This window comes from Gekko japonicus, unplaced genomic scaffold (assembly GCF_001447785.1).
Source record: "Gekko japonicus isolate JY-2015 unplaced genomic scaffold, Gekko_japonicus_V1.1 scaffold3525, whole genome shotgun sequence".
NCBI lineage: Eukaryota > Metazoa > Chordata > Lepidosauria > Squamata > Gekkonidae > Gekko > Gekko japonicus.
Window position 1 is genome coordinate 1 of NW_015161516.1, and position 24459 is coordinate 24459.

Consider the following 24459-nt stretch of genomic DNA (forward strand, 5'->3'; position numbering starts at 1 on the left):
CCTGCCCGTGTGACCGGAGCCAATGTTACTTTTATATCCTGCATGACGGGCTCACATGTCTAGTGACGGGCACCAACCGGCTCACAAACTAAAGTTCGCGATGAATTTTGGGCGGTTTGCGGCGCATCAAGTTCGTGGCAGGCCGACTGGCATGAACCTTCCACGAATTTTCAAGCTGTTAGTTGCCAGTTCAAGGTGGGCAGTTCGTAAATGGATACGTTTCCAGACAGGCTGTTGCCGCGCAATCTAAAGGTTTACAAAACTTCAAAGCAACGGAGGACAGAATTTGGAAAGCATGTAGAGGAGCCTCTGGGGGAAGTCTCCTGCGACCTTGATGTCTCTAGCTTGCAGACACAATCCGCTCTATACACCCCTGAACCGTCACTTCCCCAGAAAGCCCTTTCCTGGGGGCACCTTCTTTGAGGGACCGTAACTCAGACCTTACTAAACCTGGAGGGGAGGTAGAGGAGGGTTAGCTGGAGATCCCGAGAGAGCGTAAAATCATACAATGTTAGAGTTGGAAGGGACCTTGCAGGTCATCTAGTCCAACCCCCTGCACTCTGCAGAAGCAGAGCCGAAAGATAGCCCTACAACTTACCCGAAAGATGGTCGTCCAGCCTCCGCTTGGAAACGTCCAGCTAAGGAGCATCCACCACCTTCCGAGGCAGACTGTGTTCCACTGCTCAACCACTCTTACAGTTAGGACGTTTCTCCTGATATTGAGCCGGTAATGACTCCCCTGTCATTTCCACCCATTAGATCTAGTAAATCTAAATCTAAGTAAATCTAAATCTAAGGTTAAAGTATTGCAGTCCGGAGCAAGAGAGAATAGATCTGCTCCGTCTTCTACATGACAGCCCTTCAAATCCTTGAAGACTGCAATCCTGTCCCCTCTAAGCCTTCTCTTTCCCAGGCTCTGCTCCAAACGGCCCTTCCAATTGCAATCTCTTTGTGGCAGGACGCCCTATTACCTGCATGAGATAGTAATAAATTCCTGCTAAGCCGTGCGCCGCTCCCACATAGTATTCCTGGTACCATTCGTACATCAGGGGGCTCTTTGCGGTGAAGTTCCGCCTTTTGGCCAGGCTCTCCCCAGAGGCCAGAACCGCCTCACAGACCTGGAGGGAAAGAATAAAAAATCAGTGGCTGCTGTTCCAAAATGGCCGCTTCACACATCTCCCCGCCGGCCAAATGGATTCTACGTTGCCCTGTCCTTGGAGGCAACCCAGAATCTGCAGCTGGTCCAGAAGGAACATATGTTGCCCGTTTCGAAACGGCTGCATCGGCTCAGGAACCTAGAAGGCCGGGTAGCTAAAACACAGAACAAGAGAGCTCTATTTATTGCAGAGTGTGCAGCAGCTACAAATTAAAAACAACATTAGAAGAATGGAGATAAAAACAATGAGGTCGTGGGTGCAGCATCACATCTATTAAGACATCGCAAACAGCAACAAATACAATTTCAGGTGGGTGGTCGTGTTGGTCTGAAGGAGCAAAACACAGTTGGCCTCTGGCAGCACCTTTAAGGCTGGCAAAGTTTATTTCTGAGTATAAGCTTTCGTGTGCATCCACGCTTCTGCAGACTGATCGAAACAGACTTTGCTGACCATTACATACAGGTGGTGGTGGTGGGGTTAAGTTGGCCGGAAGGGATAACTGGTGTCAAGGTGCATACGTTACTGAGCGATAAGTATAGCTAAGATTGGGTTAAAGCAGTTGGTAAAACCTGCAAATAGCAGCAAATCAGCATGGAGAATAGAGTGACTTAGCATGTGTAGTGAGATAAGAACCCGATATCTCTGTTAAGCCCTGAGGGTTCCATTGTCCTGCGTGTTGTAAAATAACCACTAGAATAAACTACTGGTTACACATGGCCCTGGGGGCCTTCTTCAGAGGTCTAAATAATAACACACACTGAAAGTATAAAATATCTGTTCCAGGCAAGGCAGCTAATACATGAATCAGTGTAATGCTATAGCTACAAAGAAGAGTTATAAAGTGTTGTTGTCAATCAGGCCTGCATATACTGAGGAGCCCCCACGCACCAGAGAGCATAACTCTGTCCAACCATTCTGCTCTTGGCTGTTGACATCTGCTGCCAAGCCTCTACGGAGGAAGGTGATTGCAAACCACCTCTGCTTCTCACTCGCCTTGGAAGCCCCTTGCTGGGATCGCCATAAGTTGGTTGCGACTTGACGGCACTTTTTACACACGTGCACTCTGGCTATGGTTCTGTCTCCACATTCCTTTCCGGGTGCTGGTTATGACGGCCTGGGGTCCCCATAGCTGAAGGACCGTCTCCTTCCGTAGGTTCCCAGGCTGTTTCCACACTCAGGACGACCCACCTGGCATCAACCAGTGCCAGGGCCTTTTTCATAGTGGCCCCTCCTTTGAGGAATGGGCCCCCTGAATCAGAAAAATAATAACAATAACAACAACAACAACAATAATAATAGATTGGATGTATACCCCATGGCCCTCCACTACCGGAAGGAGTCTCAGAGCGGCTGACAATCTCCTTTCCCTTCCCCTCCCCACAACAGACACCCTGTGAGGTAGGCGGGGCTGAGAGAGCTCTTGACAGAAATGGCTCTTTTTCAAGGACTACGGCTTGCCCAAGGTCATCCAGCCAGGTACAAGTGGAGGAGTGGGGAATCAAACCCAGTTCTCCCAGATCAGAGTCCACGCATTTAACCACTACGCCAAACTGGCTCTTTTAGACAAGGGGAGCACCCTTTCTGGAGACCTTCAAGAGGGGTCACAAGGCTTGTTTCTTTGACAGGGCTTTTGGTGGGATAAGAACGTAAGAGAAGCCATGTTGGATCAGGCCAGTGGCCCCTCCAGTCCAACACTCTTGTGTCACACAGTGGCCAAAACCCAGAGGCCATCTGGAGGTCCAGCAGCGGGGCCAGAACTCCAGAAGCCCTCCCGCCATTGCCTCCCAAGCACCAAGAAGACAGAGCATCACTGACCCAGACATAAGAAAATCAGGGAAGCCAATGGTGGATCAGGCCAGTGGCCCATCCAGTCCAACGCTCTGTGTCACGTAAAGGCCAAAAATACCAGGTGCCATCAGGAGGTCCACCAATGGGGCCAAAACTACAGAAGCCCTCCCGCTGTTGCCCCCCAAGCACCAAGAATACAGAGCATCCCTGCCCCAGACAGAGTGTTCCATCTATTTGTTGTTGTTGTTCAGTCGCACAGTCGAGTCCGACTCTTCACGACCCCATGGACTAGATCCCGCCAGGCCCTCCTGTCTTCCGCTGTCCTCTGAAGTGTGACCTCCACGGTGCTCGTGGTGTGGTCGGACCAGGGGTTCATCTAAGGGGCACCAAGTTCAGGGCTGATGTGTCATGTGAAACGGGGACACCCTGCATCGCTTTGCACGCGCTTCCCTTTTCATGTGCTCAGGACCCCACAAGGTTCGGGAAACTAGAGGGCGTGGAGGAGGGAGAGTTTACGGGAGAGGGAGAAATGGGCACCGTACCTGCTGGACGTGACTCTGCGGGATCTTTTCCTCCCCAAAATGCTTGTTCACAAAGAGCAAAGCCTCTGTCCTAAGCCTACTGCCCCTTCATTTCATGGAGTGTCCACAAGTTCTTGCATTCTGAGAAGGTGAGGAGAGGGCTTCTCTCTCTACCTTCTCTATCCCGTGCGTAATTTTGTAAACCTCTATTTACGAACATCTTGGTGGGAGGAGCATCTCGGGCGTTCTATTTCCCCCCCCATTTTAATTTGTAGGGTCTGAATTATTACTGCAGGAGCTGCGGTGGCTCAAGTGGTTAAGACCCTGAACTGCAGGCTGTGGAAGGTCGGTAGTTCAGCAGTTCGAGACCCGAGTGTGCCGCATGACGGAGTGAGCTCCCGTCTCTAGTTCCAGCTCCTGCCAACCTAGCAGTTCGAAAGCAAGAAACTGCAAGTATATAAATAGGTACCACTTCGGTGGGAAGGTAACAGCGTTCCGTGCGCCTCGTTGTTTAGTCATGCCGGCCACATGACCACAGAAACGTCTTCAGACAGCGCTGGCTCTTCGGCTTGGAAACGGAGATGAGCACCGCAACCGTAGAGTCGGACTCGACTGGCTTTCGAGCAAGGGGAACCTTTACCATTACCTAATTATTACTGCAAGCCACCTTAACCCAAGATGAAAGGAGGGGGCGTAAATATTTTAATAATTATTTTTAAGGAAGAAAGCTTTTCTTTTCACCAAGGAAGTCCAGGGATGTTGTGCAGAGGCAGGCAGTGGCAAACCCCCTCTGGACGCCTCTTGCCTCGAAAGCCCTGTGATGAGGGGTCACCGACAACGCTCCCTCTCAGCTCTGGAGCAAAAATCCTACTCTGTGAGCGACTGGCATAAGAGTTGTGAGCGAGCGATTTGGATGCTGCATACATTAGTTTGCTCTGGAGCCATCACTCCTGAGCAGAGAGAAAAAATCTGTGAGCCGGAGGTTAAAAAACTGTGAGCTGGCCCACACTAACGCAGCTTAGAGGGAACACTGGTTACCCTAAGTCGGCTGCAACACAGCTGCCCTTTCCACCACCACAGCCTCTCGGCAATCCTTACAATTACTCTGTAAAGGAAGATTCAGATGGGTAGCCTTCAAGAAGTGTGTGTGTGCTCACGAAAGCTCATACCCAGAATCAGGGGTCATTTCATAGAAAAAGAGATGCAGGAGCTCGTTAGCATAAGTCATTAGCATAACTTATTTCCAGGGGGTGGGGCTTGTTGCATGTGCCCGCCCCCTGGGCTCTTTACTGCCGGAGCTCCGCTCCTGTGGGAAATGACCCCTGCCTAGAATAAAACTTTAAGACCAGGCACCACTGGACTCAAACTCTGTTCTGTAAAGGAAGTCACTGTGACTTCCACGGTGCTCGTGGTGTGGTCGGACCAGGGGTTCATCTAAGGGGCAGCAAGTTCAGGGCTGATGTGTCATGTGAAATGGGGACACCCTGCATCGCTTTGCACACGGTTCCCTTTTCACGCGCTCAGGACCCCACAAGTTTCGGGAAACTAGAGGGCGTGGAGGAGGGAGAGTTTATGGGAGAGGGAGAAATGGGCACCGTACCTGCTGGACGTGACTCTGCGGGATCTTTTCCTCTCCAAAATGCTTGTTCACAAAGAGCAAAGCGTACAGGTACCCCATGCGGCCGTACAGCAACTCGTCCGGGGCTCGCGGGTCAACCTTGGACAGATGGAGCAGCCTGGAAGGACAGACATTCCTATGAGATGTGTACTTTTTTAAAAAAATGGTATTAAATTGCTTATACACGGGATATTACTGTAAACCTTCGAAGCCACATTTGTTAGGAAAAAATATATTAACCAATTATAAAGATGCAAAGGCTGTTTGGAATATGTTATGACTATGTGGACTCCTATTAAGTTATCAAGTTACACTGAGTACATGGACTTTATGTCTTATCTTCAAAGGAAGAAATATTGTATATTATGCCTTATTATAGTTACAGTATGCATAAATGTTGTTGTTGTGACACCACCAACTTTATAACTGTTTAACATATTGTTTTGGCAATCTTTGATGGTGTTTTCTGCTAGTGGAATTTGTTATTTGGGACCAGGGGTAATTTCCTGCAGGAGCACACAGGAGTGGAGCTCTGGCAGTAAAGAGCCCAGGGGGGGCGGGCACATGCAACAAGCCCCACCCCCTGCTCCCAGCAGCCCTCAGTCAGAGCAAGAAGCAGCCAGGTAAGTTGCAGAGGCCCCCCCCCCCAAGCCCAAGACAGTCCATTGGCACCTTTAAGGCCAAGTTTTATTCAGGTACAAGCTCTCCCTCCTCTGCGAGGACAGATCTGCACCCCCCCCCCAATAGCTAGCAATCCAAAACAGTTCAGTGGAGCCTGAGCGGTGGGTGCTGCCTTCTGACACACTTCCGGTGATGTCAGGGGGTGTGGCCTATGCAAATGAGTTATGCTAATAAGCTCCTGCACCTCTTTTTCTACAAAATGACCCTGTTTGGGACTCCTGTGACACTAGTCTTTTCCCCTTGTTGTTTGGATTTACATTTTTTTAGGAAAGGCCGCTTTAAAAATATTTTTGGATGAATAAGGATAAATGACCATTCCCGGGCTTTAGGCGTATACTGTGGGAACAGACAGTCAACGAATTTTAGTGGAGCAAAGAGAGAAGGGAGAATTTTCTGGCTGGCTAGAAACCACTTTCATCAACTATTCCCAAGGTCCCCGTGACACATTTCTTTGCTCAAGACAATCACAACCAGTGTTCCCTCTAAGCTGAGTTAGTATGAGCTAGCTCACAATTTTTTAGCCTCCAGCACACACATTTTTATATTTGCTCAGGAAGGGATAGCTAATTGATGCAGCAGCCAAATCGCTCGCTCACAACCTTAATGCCAGCAGCTCACAAAGTAGAACTTTTGTTCTCAAGACCCCACAGCTTAGAGGGAGCATTGATCACAACAGGGAACATGTTGGTGGGGCTTCCCCTCCAGATAGTAAGCAGCTGCCCCCTAGAGCCTGCCTTTCTCTGCTGGTATCCATTTTTGTACATTTTTCTTTTCATTAAGCGAAAACATGAAGGACAAAGGGCCTTCTCGGAAACCCAGGACTAACTTATTTTTTCAAATACGTGTCTGAGAGAAACTGAAGCGATACTTTGTATCGGTTCCTTAATAGCTCACGCGAAAAATCATCCGCCGCTCGCTAATTGGGCTTGCACTTAACTAATGACAAATATTGGGCTGCTGTAATTACAGCCACGACCGACTCAGTCAAATTTCACTCGGCAGTTAGTCAGAGTTGGAACTGGGGCGCATGGAGCCTCTTTGTGCGTGCTAGAAAATTCCTCCGTCGTTCTCCAGGGTATGAGCAAGCAAGGCAAGGGATATTTCTGCAACAGTAACTGATCGACAACTTCAGCATCCTTGGCTCGGCAGCTGAATCTTGCAAGGTGCGAACCGACCTTCTGGGCTGCTCTTGCTACTGCGCCAAAAATGGGTTAGGTGGTCTTCCACGGGAACACAAATGGAAAGCAGAACAGAGTTCGAAAATACACCTTTGAAACACACCATGTGTTGGGGTTGGAGAACCTTCTGTCTGAGGCAAGGCTGAAGAGCGTGGGACTTTCCCATTCAGGAAAGAGACTAAAGCGGGACACAGTAGAGGTTTCCAAAATTATGCATGGAATGGATAAAGATAACTTTTTTCTCTCTCCCAAGATAGTAGACCTCCAGGGCTTCCAATGAAGCTGATGGGCAGTAGGTTCAGGACGGATAAAAGGAAATACCACTTTACACAGAGAGGGATTAAAATGTGGAATTCGCTGCCAGAGGATTGATGGCCACAGGAATAAACAGCTTTCAAAGTGGATCCAGTAGATTCATGGAAGGTAAAATCTATCAATGGCTACTAGCCGGGGAACCTCCACATTCAGAGGTAATAATCCTCTGAATCCCAGAGCGGGAGGCAAAATCAGGGGAAGGCCTCGGCCTCTCTGCCCTGTCGCTGGTCCTCCGAAGGAAGTGGCTGGCCCCTGTGTGATCTTGGAAAGGTTTAGACTTATTTTAAATTTTTTTTTTGGTGCAACCAGATTCATTGAAACAACTCCCCAAAATAAAATTCCGGTTTATTGTTGGACAACATTATTTCCACACATATATCAAAAATTAACAGCAACTCCATAGACAAAAAAGAAAGAAATGAAAACCCCTTTTTATCTTTGGCCATCTCATAAAAACCAACTACTTTTGGCTCACCTAGACAAAAAGAAGAAGAGGAGGAGGAGATTGGATTTATACCCCATGGCCCTTCACTACCCGAAGGAGTCTCAGAGCGGCTTACAAACTCCTTTCCCTTCCCCTCCCCACAACAGGCACCCTGTGAGGTAGGTGGGGCTGAGAGAGCTCTGACAGAAATTGCTCTTTTTCAAGGACAGCTCTTGTCAGAACTACGGCTTGCCCAAGGTCATCCAGCAGGTGCAAGTGGAGGAGTGGGGGAATCAAACCCGGTTCTCCCAGATTAGAGTCCGCGCACTTAACAGTTCAATAAATACAATCAAATTTAAAATACATTAAAACATATAAAATCAATAGTCATGCTTGCCATAGGGAGAATCCGGCCCACTGATGTAACTAGGTATGGCCGGTTATAAGTAGATGCGAGACCGCAACCTGGGGGGCGGGGGGATTTGTGGAAGCTCATGGCACGAGACTAAAGGAGGGGGGGGATCAAAACGGTGGCATGATGGCCATCTAGAGGGGCCATAAGAATGCCGTTAAGAACAACAGTCACCGAGGGGGAGAAACAGGGAAGAGTTCGGCAGCTTTCAACTCAGGACGGATATATTTAGGAAAGGTATTAGGAGGACATGTTGGAGTGAGAAATCAAGCCAATCTGGGACTTCTCCTTCTCTGGAGGCTTTCAAGAGCACTGCTGATGAACATCCGTAGAGATTCGGGTTAGGGGATCCGTCTAGCCTGGAACTTGGCAGGCCGGAGCCGGATGGTTCTACGATATCGGTGTCTTGCTCTTGCAGAGCCACTAGATGGCAGTGTGGGATCAGACTGGACTCCCTCTCAAGTACAACGGAGGTCCAGAGGGGCAGGAACAAAAGGGGCCAATTTCAAAGCGAAACAAACAGGGGGATTGTATCAGCCCGAAAGTTCTTAGGATGGAGAATGTACTTCCCTTTTCTCAGTCGGTATCAGGGCCCTGCTTTTTATTTTTTTTAAAAGGCCAGATTCACATCGAGAGAAAAAGATACGCAAGCTGCGCTCTAACGCTCCCGCTCATGCTAGAAGTATCACTGCAGTATAGAAGGGGAATGAAATTGGATGCAAAACTCACGGGGAGATAAGACAGACGAGTAATAACAAATATTTTAAGTTTGGCTTGACCAAAGAACAACTGCATCTGTGGTCTAGGTTTCTGTCCACTGCAACGAAAATCCGGGCTAACATCCTTTGCATAATCTACTTGGATTCTAACCCTTAAACTGTTCCATATATTAGGAGAAATGACGCTACATTGAGACTCTATGAAAGCTATTATTATTATAATTCCGTTTTTCTGCTTCTGAATGGCCTGTGGGCCACAATAAAGTCTGGCTGATGGAAATACTTAAATCTATTGAGGTAGAAATATGGATGGGAAATATGAACATGGGAAAATAAAGTTTTTAAAAAAGTGAGTCATTAAGAAGAAAAGAGAAGCCATGCTGGATCAGGCCAGTGGCCCATCCAGTACAACACTCTGTGTCACACAGGGGCCAGGACACAGGTGCCCTCAGGAGGTCCACCAGCAGGGCCAGAACTCCAGAAGCCCTCCCGCTGTTGCCCCCTCCCAAGCATCAAGAAGACAGAGCATCCCTGCCCCAGATATAAGAAGATCAGAGAAGCCCTGTTGGATCAGGCCAATGGCCCATCCAGTCCAACACTCTGTGTCTCACACAGTGGCCAAAAATACCGGGTGCCACCAGGAGGTCCAGCAGTGGGGCCAGGACATTAGAAGCCCTCCCACTGTTGCCCCCCCCCAGCACCAAGAATATGGAGCATCATTTGGCCAAGACCGATAGTTCCTAGCTATACTTTGTGGCCATACCATCTAGCCACGGATGGACCTCTGCTCCATATATTTATCCAATTCCCTCTTGAAGCCGTCCATGCTTGTAGCCGCCACCACCTCCTGTGGCAGTGAATTCCATGCGTTAACCCATCTAAGTACTAACCAGCAATGCTCCCTCTAAGCTGTGGAGTCTTGTGAGCAAAACTTCTCCTTTGTGCGCTACTAGCATTAAAGCTGTGAGCGAGCAATTTGGCTACTGCGTAAATTCGTTTGCTCTGGAGCCCTCCTTCCTGAGCGAAGACAGAAATGTGTCCGCCGGAGGCTAAAAAACGGTGAGCTAGCTCACACTAGCACAGCTTAGAGGGGACCTTCTTGTTGGGCCGGGCCATGTGTGTCATAAAATGTAATGCCAGGTAGCTGAGATATACACTTTATAAAGGACACAAACACAAAGCCCAGCAGGAACTCATTAGCATAATAGGCCACACCCCTGACAGCACAGCTCATTAGCATATTAGGCCACACCCCACATGTTACCAGAAGTGTGGTCATCCAGCCACACCCACCTTTTGCTTCTTATTCTGTTTACCTTGTTTGTTGGGAGACAATGTGTTCCCACACCACCACCCCTTTTTGGTTCGTGTTCCTCTGTATGTGTTTGCCTCCTTACGCAAGGCAGAAAGTGCAATAGATTGGGCCAGCGTGAACCTTTACAGGTGAAGGCAATGATGATTTGCCGTTATCTGCCTCTAGGTAGGGACCCCGGACTTCCTTGGTGGTCTCCCATCCAAGAACTACCGAGGACCGACCCTGCTTCGCTTCCGAGATCAGAGAAATCAGGCTAGCCAGAGCAAAAGACACACAGAGGCGGTTCGCCATGGACTTCCTTGCCGGTCTCCCATCAAAGTACTAACGAAGAATGACCCGCATCAGCTATAAACAGGGGTCGTTCCGTAGAAAAAGAGGCGCAGGAGCTCATTAGCATTTCGCACTATTTTATTTCTTGATCTTTTTTTTTTTAAACCCCACATTATATCCACTTTTCCACAGCTGAAGGCAGTTTACACTGAGATAGGAGTGACAATAAAATGTATAAAAACCTGATGCAATGATGAAAAGAATGCCCAGTGAAAACAATACTATTGTCATTTAAAATGTTTATCCAGGGGTCATTTCATAGAAAAAGAGGTGCAGGAGCTCATTAGCATAACTCATTAGCATGACTCATTTGCATATGCCACACCCCCTGACATCACCGGAAGTGTGTCAGAAGGCAACACCCACCGCTCAGGCTCCACTGGACTGTTTTGGATGCCTAGCTATTGGGGGGAGGGGACACATGCAGATCTGTCCTCGCAGAGGAGGGAGAGCTTGTGCCTGAATAAGACTTGGTCTTAAAGGTGCCACTGGACTGTTTTGGACTGGAAGGCCGGGCTCTGCAATGTACCTGGCTGCTTCTTGCTCTGACCGAGGGCTGCTGGGAGCAGGGGGTGGGGCTTGTTGCATGTGCCCGCCCCCTGGGCTCTTTACTGACAGAGCGCCGCTCCTGTGCGCTCCGGCAGGAAATGACCCCTGGCTATAAAGATCTGACGAGATCGGGCTAGCCTGGGACCTCCAGGACAGGGCGCAGTGCTAAATACCAATATGCTCATTCATGGTGTTAAAAACTGAACAGCGGAACCCTGAGCAAAGTTATCCCTTTCTACGGCCACTGAAGTCAACGGGCCTAGAGGGGGGCAAACCCCTGCTTCGACCAGCTCTAAAGTCATCCGGATAATTACCGTGCGATGCAGTCTTCGGCTTGTTTGTCACTCCGCAGCTTGTGGTAGACGACGGCGGCCACCGCCAAAGGCCCGGCGTCCCCGCACAAGAAGGTGATGGAGCGCTTTGTCAGGCAGCCGAGGCTCTTCTTCACGTACTCCTGGGACATCTGGAGGTAGGACGGGTCCCCGTACACGTCAAACAGGTGCAAGTAGAGCAAGGCGATGCCTGAAAAGAAGAGGCCCTCGAGTTAATCCTCTTCCACATTGCGCACGCCTGACATTTCGACATCCGTTTTAGCAACCATGCGCCACCCCTCTGGTGTTTATTGACTTCCGTCAATGCCGACAAGAGAGCTAGCGGATGACTGAAAATGGGGGAACTCGTTTAGGGCGAACATCAACATTCAACATTTGGTGATGTCTGCAGCGGGGGGGGGAGGTATTTCCTTTTGAACATCCTGCATTTGCGACATCCAGTGGCCGTGCCCGGTTTTCAATCTAATTTATTACAGCAAGAGCCAGCAAAACAGTACAATTCTGATATAAGAAGGATTAAAAGAGTAATAACATAGGAATAGTATAAAAACATTGACAAGAGAAAATTAATAAAATTAGTAAAGTAAATTAATAAGAGAATCATACAAATTTTTCAGCTAGAATAGGTTTATGGATTGGATTTATACCCCGCCCTTCACTACCCAAAGGAGTCTCAGAGCGGCTTACAATCTCCTTTCCCTTCCCCTCCCCACAACAGACACCCTGTGAGGTAGTTGGGGCGAAGAGCTTTTTCGAGAACTGTTTTTTATTTATTCATTTATATTTAAATGTATATCCCACACCTCCCTACAGTGGCAGGCTCAGGGTGGCTAACAACATATTTATAAACAGCTCCGAGAGAACTTGTGACTGACCCAAGGTCACTCCAGCAGCTGCACGTGGAGGGGTGGGGGAATCAACCCTGGTTCTCCCAGATTAGAGTCTGCGCTCCTAACCACTACACCAAACTGGCAAGGATCCCCATTCCTTTCTGAGCCTGCCGGCACCTTTGGAATGCTGACAGAGAGCAGGGCGGAGCCAGCCACAAAAGGGCTGCCGTAGATGACCTTCAGTCACACACTAAGGATCCTTGTGCAGCGGTGGCAGCTGCTGCCAAAGCAATGAGTTTATCAATCTGCACAGCCAAGCAAATCTCCAGTGGCCTATCAGAAGCCCTGCTATGCAGAAGCCTCACCAGGCACCGCCCATTTGCAAACCCTCCCCCCCCAAAAAAAAACCCCACTTGGTGGACACCAAGAAGGGTGTCAACCTCCATGTTGGGGACCCCTGCCCTAGAGACTGAGGGAGTGGGGCTGAAGCCTCGAGGAGAGAAAAAGAGATTGGATTTGTACCCCGCCCTTCACTACCCGAAGGAGTCTCAAAGCGGCTTACAAATGCCTTTCCCTTCCCCTCCCCACAACAGACACCCTGCGAGGCAGGCGGGGCTGAGAGAGCTCTTTCAAGGACTGCTCTTGAGAGAACAGCTCTGAGAGAACTTGTGACTGACCCAAGGTCACTCCACCAGCTGCACGTGGAGGAGTGGGGAATCAAGCCCGGTTCTCCCAGATTAGAGTCCGCGCACTTAACCGCCACACCAAACTGGCTCTCAAACTGGCAGTTTTAAAGGTAATTCCTTTAAAAAAAAACTTCCTGAAAGTCAAAATTATTGGTTTGGCATAGCAAGGGTCAGCTGGAGTCCATGTTGCTTGTGACCGAGAAACTGTCAGCATGGCCTTATTCAAAACGTCGTTTGCAGTAGACCGAGACCTCCGGCCTCAAAGCTGAAGGCACCGCTGCCGCTACGGACACCCCAAGTGTGCCTCGGTGCCAGAGGCCTGCCTCGTTTCCGGAAAGCCCGGTTTTTAATCCTTTCTTCTCTGCTTCCCACCGCATTAACCAAGCAGGCACAGGGCCCTGCGCTGAAGTCTACAGTAACAGAGCTAATGCCGGTGGATTTCGACGCTGTTAGAAGGAAAAAAAAATTAAAGCAGAGAAGGAAAAAAAAAGGACGCCAGTGCAAAATTACTTTCTGCTGTACTGGGGATAGTTTTAAATTTAGATCATTTTCTCATTTTGCACGGGTAATCTCCAAAGCTTCAAATGACAGACAATTCCGCTCTGCATGTATATTAAGGGCAAATTTCCATTTCCAGCCGCAGTTAATAGCCTTGTCCGCTCTCCAGGCAGGCCCAGTGTTAGTCTTTCCGATGAGGGTGGCGCGGAGTGGTACGCACTCTTCGGTCACGTCCCGAAAGGCCTGCACCTGAAAATATTCTTATGGAAGGGAAGCCTAAATCTGGAACTCAGCCACTTCCCAGTTCTCTCCCCCCCCCCCGCTTACGCCACCCTCCTGAGTGAGCCAGTTTGGTGTAGTGGTTGTGTGCGCGGACTCTAATCTGGGAGAACCAGGTTGGAGTCCCCACTCCTCCACTTGCAGCTGTTGGAGGACCTTGGGCAAGCCGTAGTTCTCTCAGAGCTGTCCTTGAAAAAGAGCAGTTTCTGTCAGAGCTCTCTCAGCCCCACAGGTTGTCTGTTGTGGGGAGGGGAAGGGAAAGGAGTTTGTAAGCCGCTCTGAGACTCTGAGTGAAGGGCGGGGTATGAATCCAATCTCCTCCTCCTCCTCTTCTTAATAGACAACAAGGTCTGTTTGTGCCAGAGCGCGATCTCGTTCTTGTCCAGGTACCCGTAAAAACTGGCCTTGGTGAGCACGTGAACAGCCACACAGCCGGAACAAAGATCCTCTCAAGGCAGGAATGAAGCACAGGGCTCATATGGTAAGGTGGGACCTCCTTCCCCGGAAGCAGGAGGGCACAGATCTGGAAACGGCAGTCATGCGCTGGGCTGTATCTATCCCGCACGCTGTACTTCCGGCAAACGGGAGTCGCCCAGGGATACCCATCCAGGATTTGTGATACACAGCACCAAAGGGATTTAAATCGAGCACCTTCGTTTCTGGCCCATAATGACTCCAGATATGTAATGAATATGGCTCAATATTTGACTTCGTCTGGATGTGCCACCCCATAGAAGAGCTCTTACCCTGGCTCGTTGTGCGGCTATTCCCTCTAAGGCTCTAGAGGGAAAATATAGAAAGGTACCTTATGAAGACAGGTGCTGCCCATGTTCTGTGGGAGAAGTGGAATCGATGCACCACATGTTCTTGAGGGCCAGTTTGGTGTAGTGGTTAAGTGCACAGACTCTGATCTGGGAGAACCGGGTTTGATTCCCCACTCCTCCACTTGCACCTGGCTGGAAGACCTTGGGCAAGCCGTAGTTCTGTCAGAGCTGTTCTTGAAAAAGAGCCATTTCTGTCAAGAGCTCTCTCAGCACCACCTACCTCACAGGGTGTCTGTTGTGGGGAGGGGAAGGGAAAGGAGATTGTGAGCCGCTCTGAGACGCTGAGTAAAGGGCGAGTTATAAATCCAATCTCTTCTTCTTCTTCTTTCACTGCCCTTTTAATTGTCTATGCCGTGGTTCTCAACCTTCCTAATGCCGCGACCCTTTAATACAGTTCCTCACGTAGTGGTGACCCCCAACCATAAAATTATTTTCGTTGCTATCATAAGACCATCGAAAATTTGTGTTTTCCGAAGGTCTTAGGCGACCCCTGTGAAAGGGTCGTACGACCCCCAAAGTGGTCGCGACCCACAGGTTGAGAATCGCTGGTCTATAGGGATAAGTTGATTGCACCCCTCTTAAATAGACCAACACTTGACGCAGATAGTGCTGATCCCAGAGAGACTTTTGGTAGAGGAAAACCAGCAGATTTCCAGACAAATAGCAAAATTCTGCTTGCAACTGGTAGAATTCCAAAATAAGAAGTAGATCAAGTATAATACTCTCCTATCTATTGCATGATTCATAACTAGTTTAGTGTTAGATATTTTATAATTATTTTAATATTTCAACGATTTTAAGGTTTTATGTCTAAATATGTCGAAATATTTTTGGAATTGAAAGCTAATTTGCTTTTGGATTATTTTGATAAATGGTTCCTGACTGCAAATCAACATCATTCATTCATTCATTCATTCATTCATTCATTCATTCATTCATTCAAGGAGACCTTCTTCAGTCACTGGAGGTCTGTTCCTGCGATTACAGGGGATGGCAAAATCTGTGAACATTGCTACCTGCTGGTAGGAAAACAACTCAAGTTTTCTGTAAAATGTAGTAATATAATGACTACGAGGAGCAGGAGGTGGCAAAGCGGGCCGGATTCCAACTGCATCAGATGACCACGCTCCACAAATGCAAGCAGTCTTACTCTAGTACAGAAGCACTACAGAGCCCATCTTTAGGCCTTCAGGTGGCCGTGCTCAATCTGCAGCTCACAGAGAGCCAAATTTGCCATCATTACCAACCGAAGGATATGCATGGCAACTGTGAGGCTTGCTAAACACAAACTTACAGCACTGTAAGATGTGGCTATTAATAAATTATCCCTTTTTAATTACCATAATAATTCTGAGCCTATACGGCTGTCTCTCCCCATTGGAACAAATCTGTCTGGGGCAGTGATGCTCTGTCTTCTTGGTGGGAGGGCTTCTGGAGTTCTGGCCTGCTGGTGGACTTCCTGATGGCCCCTGAGTTTTTGGCCCCGCTGGTGGACCTCCTGATGGCCCCTGGGTTTTGGCCACTGTGTGACACAGAGTGTTCGACTGGATGATGGGCCATTGGCCTGATCCAGCATGACCTATCTTCTGTTCTTATGTCTGGGGCAGTGAAGCTCTGTCTTCTTGGTGCTTGGGGGGGGGGGGGGGGGGGGGGGGGGGCTTGTTTCTGGCCCTGCTGGTGGACCTCCTGAGGGCACCTGGGTTTTGGCCACTGTGTGACACAGAGTGTTGGACTAGATGGGCCATTGGCCTGATCCAACACTGGCTTCTCTCATGTTCTTATGCCTGGGGCAGTGATACTCTGTCTTCTTCGTTATTGGGTGGGCAATAGTGGGAGGGCTTCTGGAGTTCTGGCCCCGCTAGTGGACCTCCTTCCAAGGCGAGGGAGAAGCAGGGGTGATTTGCCATTCCCTGCAGATTCTTCTTTGGTGGTCTCCCATCCAAGTATCGACCCAGCTGAGCTTCTGAGCTCTGACGAGATCGGGCTATACCACGCTGCCTTCCCTCCCTAGTACTGCTTGTAGCACAGCACAACTCTAGCAAGCCTCCATGAGCATCATCCTCGTTAGCAATGGAGTGTGTGACCCTCTACAGAGTAAGCAAGGCAAGAGGATCCTGCCGCAAGCTGCTTGCGCTCAAAAACTTGATGTGGGTGGAGAGGCAGGGAGACAAAGAGGGAGGGGAAGAGCAGGCGGTCGGTTGAGTACTATGCGCCACGCAATGCTCCCTCTAAGCTGTGGAGTCTTGTGAGCAAAAATTCTACTTTGTGAGCTATCCGGCATTAAAGTTGTGAGCGAGCGATTGGGCTGCTGCATAAATTAGTCTGCGCCGGAGCCATCCTTCCTGAGCTGAGACAGAAATGTGTGAGCTGGAGGCTAAAGAACCGTGAGCTAGCTCACACTAACTGAGCTTAGAGGGAACACTGCTGCCACCATTTTGGATCAGGCTTCTGCGCTGAGCGTATTTGATCCTTACATCGCACACTGGTAAAATGAGCAAAGAGCGCTGGCTCTTCCTTATACTCCTCAACCTTCCGTCAAGTTCCAGACAGATCCCGGACCCTTCCCGTATCGATGGCTGCGATCACACTCACTAAATAATCTACTTTTGATACACTTTCCAACTGGATTTTACTGTGCGAACTGGCAAAACCCACTTGGAAAGTGTACTGAAAGTGGAGTATTTAGTGTGTGTGATCGTAGCCCAAGTGTTGACAACATGGACAATCTGCCTGCCTGGGTGGCAGGGCCTTTTCAGTAGCAGCCCCACCATTATGAAACAACCTCCCCAGGGGAGGTGCCCCTGGTCCGCTCATTCTTGCTCTTCAGGAGGCAGCTAAAGAAAGTGTTATTTAAAACTCTGTTTGACTAAAGCAGTCCTAAAGTTAGATTTTAAAACGTTGGCTTTATGTATTTTGATGTGTTTTATTTACACATCTGCCTCGAGATCTGTAAGACAAAAGGGGACTAACAAATGCATAAAATAAGTAATTCTTGATCCTATGCCACTCTTGTGCCCCCCCCCCCGGAACAGAAGAACCCCCGCATCCCCACTAGTATGCCCTTGGAGTGCCACCCGGCCTACCTGCCCATCCAGTGTAGCTCGTGCAGTCCCGGGGGTCGGCGGATTTCAGGCCCCGCTCCATCTGCTGCAGAAGCTCCCGGATCTTATTGTTCAGGTGCTGCGTGAACTCCGGAGTCAGCTGTGGGCGTGAACAGAAAACAACGGGGGCGGGGGGGGGTTTTTCTCGTCTCGGCAGACGGAAGGAACCTCAGCACCTCCGAAGAAAAATGGATCTTTTTTGTCAGGCGCCTCCCGAAACTGATTACTCAGGCTCCGGCGCAAATCCTAATAATCGAGGCCCCGCTATGCTCCACCCCCCCCAAAACACACGTCCTTGGAGGGACAGGCCTGAGGATTTCAAGGAGACTCGCTCGTTCTGATTAGACGCCCGGCCTTCATTATTTAACAGCTCAGCTCTCACCCACGCCGGCATCTCTCGGCCCTCCGTGCCTTGATCACCTCTAGGCTAGGCCACGGCTGTGCTTTACCCAGAGGGGACCTCCGAGGCTGATCAAATTTTCAGCAGGCGAATCCGTTCGCCGAATGCCAAGTCGAGGGAAGGGATGGAAATAGCCCCTTACAAGGCCACTTGACGGCTGGTGCTGACTCATCGCAGAGAGACTACCGAGCCGGTAAGGTGCCATGGGGGGTGGGTGGGGGGTGGGCCCAGGTCAGATGCAGTCGGGGCCAGTGTTCCCTCTAAGCTGAGTGTGAGCCAGCTCACAGTTTTTTAGCCTCCGGCTCACACATTTTTGTCTTCACTCAGGAAGGACGGCTCCAGAGCAAACTAATTGATGCAGGAGCCAAGTTGCTCGCTCACAACTTTAATGCCAGTGGCTCACAAAGTAGAATACTTGCTAACAAGGCTCCAAGGCTTAGAGGGAGCATTGATTGCAATGTTCCCTCTAAGCTGAGTTAGTGTGAGCCAGCTCAGTCTTTTAGCCTCCAGCTCACACATTTTTGGCTTCACTCAGGAAGGACGGCTCCAGAGCAAACTAATTAATGCAGGAGCCAAGTTGCTTGCTCACAACTTTAATGCCAGTGGCTCACTAAGTAGAATACTTGCTAACAAGGCTCCAAGGCTTAGAGGGTGCATTGGTCGGGGTGCACAGGGAGAAAAGCAACTGTTGCCAGCATGCTCCAGGAAACCACAGACAGCCTGCATGCCAGTCCACAGCATGCCAGAGAACTTCAGGGCATGTTTCTCCTCTTCGTGCTTGAAGAATGCATGCATGGCAGGTAAGTCCTAGGCAAGTCTAGGCCGCTGCATAAAGGGCGAAGTACGATCTAGAGACCGATTAGTAGAACAGAAGCTTATGGAAGAGAAGAACTACCAACTCCTCCCTCAAGATCATGTTTTAATGCCATGAATGCAACGGAACAAATACAGAGAGAGAAATATAGCTAAGGAAAGGGTTAAGACACATCCTAGTTGGATGACTCAAATCAACAGATATCTGCATTAAGAGCCCTGCTGGATCAGACCAGTGATCCATCTAGTCTAGCATCCCGTCTCTCACACTGTGGTCAACCAGTTCCTCTGGAGGGCCAGCAACAGGACAGAGAGACCAAGGCCTTCCAAAGAACATCAGATGAGCCCTGCTGGATCAGACCAGTGAGGGTCCATCCAGTCCAGCCTCCTGTCTCACACAGTGGCCAACCAGTTCCTCTGGAGGGCCAGCAACAGGGCAGAGAGGCCGAGGCCTTCCCCTGAGAAGAACATCAGAAGAGCCCTGCTGGGTCAGACCAGTGGTCCATCTAGGCTAGCATCCTCTTTCACACTGGTCAACCAGTTCCTTTGGTGGGCCAACAACAGGTCATAGAGACCAAGGCCTTCCTAACTTTGTTGGTCTTAAAGGTGCCACTGGACGCAGACTGTGTTCCACGTTTATTTCAGCACGAGCTCTCGTGAGTCAAGTGAGCTGACCCACGAAAGGACATAATAAAATAAATCTTGTTCGTCTTGAAGGTCTTTTATTTTGCTACGACAGACTAACATGGCTGCTCCCTTTGCCACCGATTCCGTGCCACTGTGAGCCAGAAGGAATACTGCTCCCTTTGTGCGGAGACGCAGGGGTGGCAAAACTGCCCAGCCCAGCACATTTTTTTGCAGTGAACACACACTATCCGAGCCAAATATCCAACTGTGAAGCATCAAGAGGGAAGGTGCAGTGCCGAAGCTTGGCGTCTGGCCCAAGGGCATTGGCAAAAGAGTCCCGAGTTCAGGAGCTCCCAGCGTACTTGGGCCACACCCAAAGCTCCCTCTAAGCTGTGGAGTCTTGTGAGCCAAACTTCTACTTCGTGAGCCACTGGCATTAAAGTTGTGAGCAAGCAATTTGGCTGCTGCATAAATTAGTTTGCTCTGGAGACCTCCTTCCTGAGCTAATACAAGAATGTGTGAGCCTGAGGCTAAGAAACTGTGAGCTGGCTCACACTAACCCAGCTTAGAGGGAACAGTGGCCACACCTTCCCCCAGAGGTAGATTCAGGTGGGTAGCCATTTTGGACTGAGGAAGCAGAGCAAAGTTTGAGTCCAGTGGCACCTTTAAGACCAACGAAGTTTAATTCTGGATATAAGCAGGGGTCATTTCGTAGAAAAAGAGCTAGGGGAACTCATTAGCATAACTCATTAGCATATGCCACACCCCCTGACATCAGGGGCCCGGCAGTGGACCTGCAAGGCCAGCGGGAGTGCGAGGAAGCCCCGCCAAGGCCCTCCCTGGCCCCAGGCAGGCAGGGGTGGGGAGAGGCGGGGAGGAAGCAACTTACCCTCCCTCTTCTCCTGCCTCCTCCTGGCTGAATGAGGGCTGGAAGCGGGGCGACCGGAAGCAGGGGGCGGGGCTTCACCGTGTGCCCCGCCCCCTGCACCTCACCCGGGGGAACACAGTTCCCCCGTGTTTCCCCCCGAAATGACCTCTGGATATAAGCAATGCTCCCTCTAAGCCGTGGAGTCTTCTGAGCTGCTGCCTAAATTAGTCTGCCCTGGAGCCATTCCTTCCTGAGCTAAGAGAAAAACGTGTGAGCTGGAGCCGAAAAAACTGTGAGATAGCTCACACTAACTCAGCTTAGAGGGAACACTGGATATAAGTGTGCATGCACACAAAAGTGCTGGAGAAGACTCTTGAGAGTCCCCTGGACCCCAAGGAGATCAAATCAGTCAATCCTAAAGGAAATCAACCCGGACTGTTCCCTGGAAGGCCAGATAATGAAGCTGAAGCTCCAATACTTTGGCCACCCAATGAGAAGGGAGCACTCCCTGGAGAAGACCCTGATGCTGGGAAAGACTGAAGGTCAAAGAAGAAGGGGATGGCAAAGGATGAGAGGGTCAGACAGTGTTATCGAGGCAACGAGCATGAAATCAAACAAACTCCGGAGCACGACGGAAGACAGGAGGGCCTGTGGTCCATGGGGTTGCGAAAAGTCGGACTCGACTGTGCGACTGAACAATAACAACAAAAGCACACGAAGGCTTATACCCAGAATTAAACTCTGTTGGTCTTAAAAGGTGCCACTGGACTTGAACTCCGTTCTTTCCTCAGAGAGTTCTTTTCATCTTAGCTGTTCAGCAGCTGGAATAAAATGCAAATCAAGTGCCAATTTTCAGATTCACCCCGGGGAGAGGGGATCAGAGCTCCAACCAATGCCACCCGGTCAGTATTTTATTTCATTTTTTATTTATTATTTTCAATTTATATCCCGCCTTGCTGGGGAACTGGCTCGAGGCGGTGTACAAGCATTAAAACACAATAAAACAGTAAACAGAGAGCCAATTTGGTGTAGTGGTTAAGTGTGCGGACTCTAATCTGGGAGAACCGGGTTTGATTCTACACTCCACCATGTGCAGCTGCTGGTGTGACCTTGGGTCAGTTGCAAGTTCTCTCAGAGCTGTTCTCTCAAGGGCAGTCCTCAAAAGAGCTCTCTCAGCCCCACCTACCTCACAGGGTGTCTGTTGTGGGGAGGGGAAGGGAAAGGAGTCTGTAAGCCGCTCTGAGACACCTTTGGGTAGTGAAGGGCGGGGTATGAATCCAATCTCCTCCTCTTCTTCTTCTTCTAAATCAGCCGTAGATGGTAAAAGGTAAAAAGTACAGAACAAAAACACTACACCGTCTGTACATGAATGGCTACTGACCGCCCTCCCCTCCCACAAACGCAGAGAGCAGTGTTTCTCCTGCTGCAGGGTTGAGGTTTAGCTTTGGTGGCCAAGGAGCCGTTGGCCTTCACAAAGGTTCCGAGATATAACAGGGTTTTTTAAACAGAGGCGAATCTCAGTATGAGAGTCTAGAGACAAACTTGAGGGATTGGTAAACAGGATTCTCCCACTTGTTTTTTGTTTCCATCCCCCCCCCCACTCTCGCTGGGGAATCTGAGAAAATAATAATACTTCTGGAAGCCACGGAGTGAGAATGGAGGTGGTCACGTCGACTCATGGCAGAAGAAGAAGAAGAGATTGGATTTATACCCCTTGACCCTTCACTACCCAAAGGTGTCTCAGAGTGGCTTACAAACTCCTTTCCCTTCCCCTCCCCACAACAGACACCCTGTGAGGTCGGTGGGGCTGACAGAGCTCTGAGAGAAACTGCTCTTTTTCAAGAACAGCTCTTATCAGAACTATGGCTTGCCCAAGGTCATCCAGCAGCTGCAAGAGGAGTGGGGAATCAAACCCGGTTCTCCCAGATTAGAGTCCGCGCCCTTAACCACGACACCAAACTGGCACCAAACAAACAGTATGGAAGATCTTTATTAATGCCATCTCCCAAAAGACACAACACAGTGCGCTGGCTTTGGAGTTCTCCAGAACTCATAAATCAGGCTCCAAATTTAAAGCTGGTGACAAGTCACAGCCGACCACTGGTGAGGTTTTCAAGGCAAGAGACCTGCGGAGGTGGTTTGCCCTTGCCTGCCTCTGCACAGCAACCCTGGCCTTCTTTGGTGGCCTCCCAAGTAGTCACCAGGGCCAACCCTGCTTCGCTTCTGGGCTATTCAGGCCCGGGCTAGCCTGATCGTATTTCAGAAGCTAAGCAGGGTCGGCCCCGGTTAGTATTTGGATAGGAGACCTCCAAGGAATACCAGGGTCATGGCGTTTTCGGTGGCGGCTCCTATCTGGTGGAATGAGCTCCCAGAGGAGAGGTGGGCCCTGCGGGACCTTGTACAGTTCCGCAGGGCCTGTAAGACGGAGCTCTTCCGCCAGGCTTTCGAATAGGAGCCACCGCCACCACTGTGCCATCAACGCTCTATAATCTCCGCACATTACCATCGCTGACGTGGGTTCCGTCGGAGGGAGCAGGACGTTTTTTAGGGGACGACGGAGCAGTGGGAACATGCACTGCTGCTGTTGTATGGCTATACCATTGAGAACACCATCTTGGCTTAAAACTTGGAAGTGAGTAAGGGAGCACCGAATGGTTGTTACGAATTTTATCTAATCTGTCTATTTTGTATTTTAGTATTTTATACTGCTTTATTGTCATTATCTGGCACTATGCCTCTGTAAGCCGCCCTGAGCCTCCGGGGAGGGCGGGATATAAATCCAGATAAATAAATAAATAAAATAAATAAATGACACAGAGGCAGGCAAAGGGAAACCACCTCTGAACGTCACTGTAAGGGGGGAAAGGACGAAGGAAGAGGACCTTTTGGGCCAGGGGTGGCCGAACTGTGGCTCGCACATATTGTGCGGCTCCCGGCAGGGCTGCTGGGGAAACTGAATATCCTTAGCAAACAAATACAATTGGACAAATAAATATCATTATCAATATCTGCTTTCGCCGCCGTCGTTATTATTTTCGCCAGTCTCATTTAATGTTAACAAAAAGCAAATCTGCATATTTCCCAGTAAAAATGTGTACTATCTGTTCATGTCCTATGGCTCTCAAACATCTGACGTTTATTCGATGTGGCTCTTACGTCAAGCAAGTGTGGCCACTACTGTTCCCTCTAAGCTGAGTGAGTGTGAGCTAGCTCAGAGTTTTTTAGCCTCCGGCTCATGCATTTTTGTCTCAGCTCAGGAAGGAGGGCTCCAGAGCACACTAATTTCTGCAGTAGCCAAACTGCTCACTCACAACTTTAATGTCAGGAGCTCACAAAGTAGGATTTTTGCTCATAAGACTCCACAGCTTAGAGGGAACATTGGAACTGGCCACCCCTGTTTTGGGCCATGATCGGAACCCACAGGAGCTGGGCCCTGTGGTTGGTGCTGACACCGTATTGGGGGGGGGGGATCAAGCGATGTTGGGTGGGAGGGCAGACGTCACTGGTCAAGCTTCCCTTTGCAGGAAGAAGCTCAGCTCAGAGCAGGTTTCTGGAGCAGTTGGGGGGGGTCTCTTTGGGGGAATCACTCTATGCATTCAATGCAAGGTCAAGGAGCAGGCTAAGGCAGACAATAAGGTTTAAAGAGAAGGCTGCCATCTCCAGGTTAAGAACGTCAGAAAAGCCCTGCTGGATCAGACCAGTGGTCCATTTAGTCCAGCATCTGGTTTCATGCAGGAGCCAACCAGTTCCCATGGAGGGCCAACACCAGGGCAGAGAGGCCGAGGCCTTCCCCTGATAAGAACCTAAGAAGAGCCCTGCTGGATCAGACCAGTGAGGGTCCATCTAGTCCAGCACCAAAATTTGTTAATTACTGTGATGTATTTTAATATTTTAATGTTTTCTATTGTTCTATTGTATTATCTGGAGATATGCCTTGTAAGCCGCCCTGAGCCTCTGGGGAGGGCGGGATAAAAATGTAAATAAATAAATAAATAAATAAATAAATAAATCCCGTCTCACACAGTGGCCAACCAGCTTCTCTGGAGGGCCAGCAACAGGGCATGGGGGCCGAGGCCTTCCCCTGAGAAGAACACCAGAAGAGCCCTGCTGGATCAGACCAGGGACGGTCCATCTAGTCCAGCATCCCCTCTCACACAGGGGCCAACCAGTTCCTCTGGAGGGCCAACAACAGGG

The 24459-nt window shown here is 49.7% G+C and overlaps 1 protein-coding gene across 1 annotated transcript; it reads right to left on the reverse strand.

Annotated features, from left to right (window-relative positions):
* Positions 1-971: 971 nt before the first annotated feature.
* On the reverse strand, positions 972-17951 carry LOC107125787 (lanC-like protein 1; the record flags this gene model as incomplete). The annotated part of the gene is made up of 5 exons (XM_015429250.1): positions 17940-17951; positions 17540-17657; positions 11322-11529; positions 5067-5202; positions 972-1118 (listed from the first exon to the last, which is right to left on the reverse strand). Coding segments are annotated over exons 1-5 (621 nt in total), but the record flags the coding sequence as incomplete, so codon positions are not given.
* Between the last annotated feature and the right edge of the window lie 6508 nt (positions 17952-24459).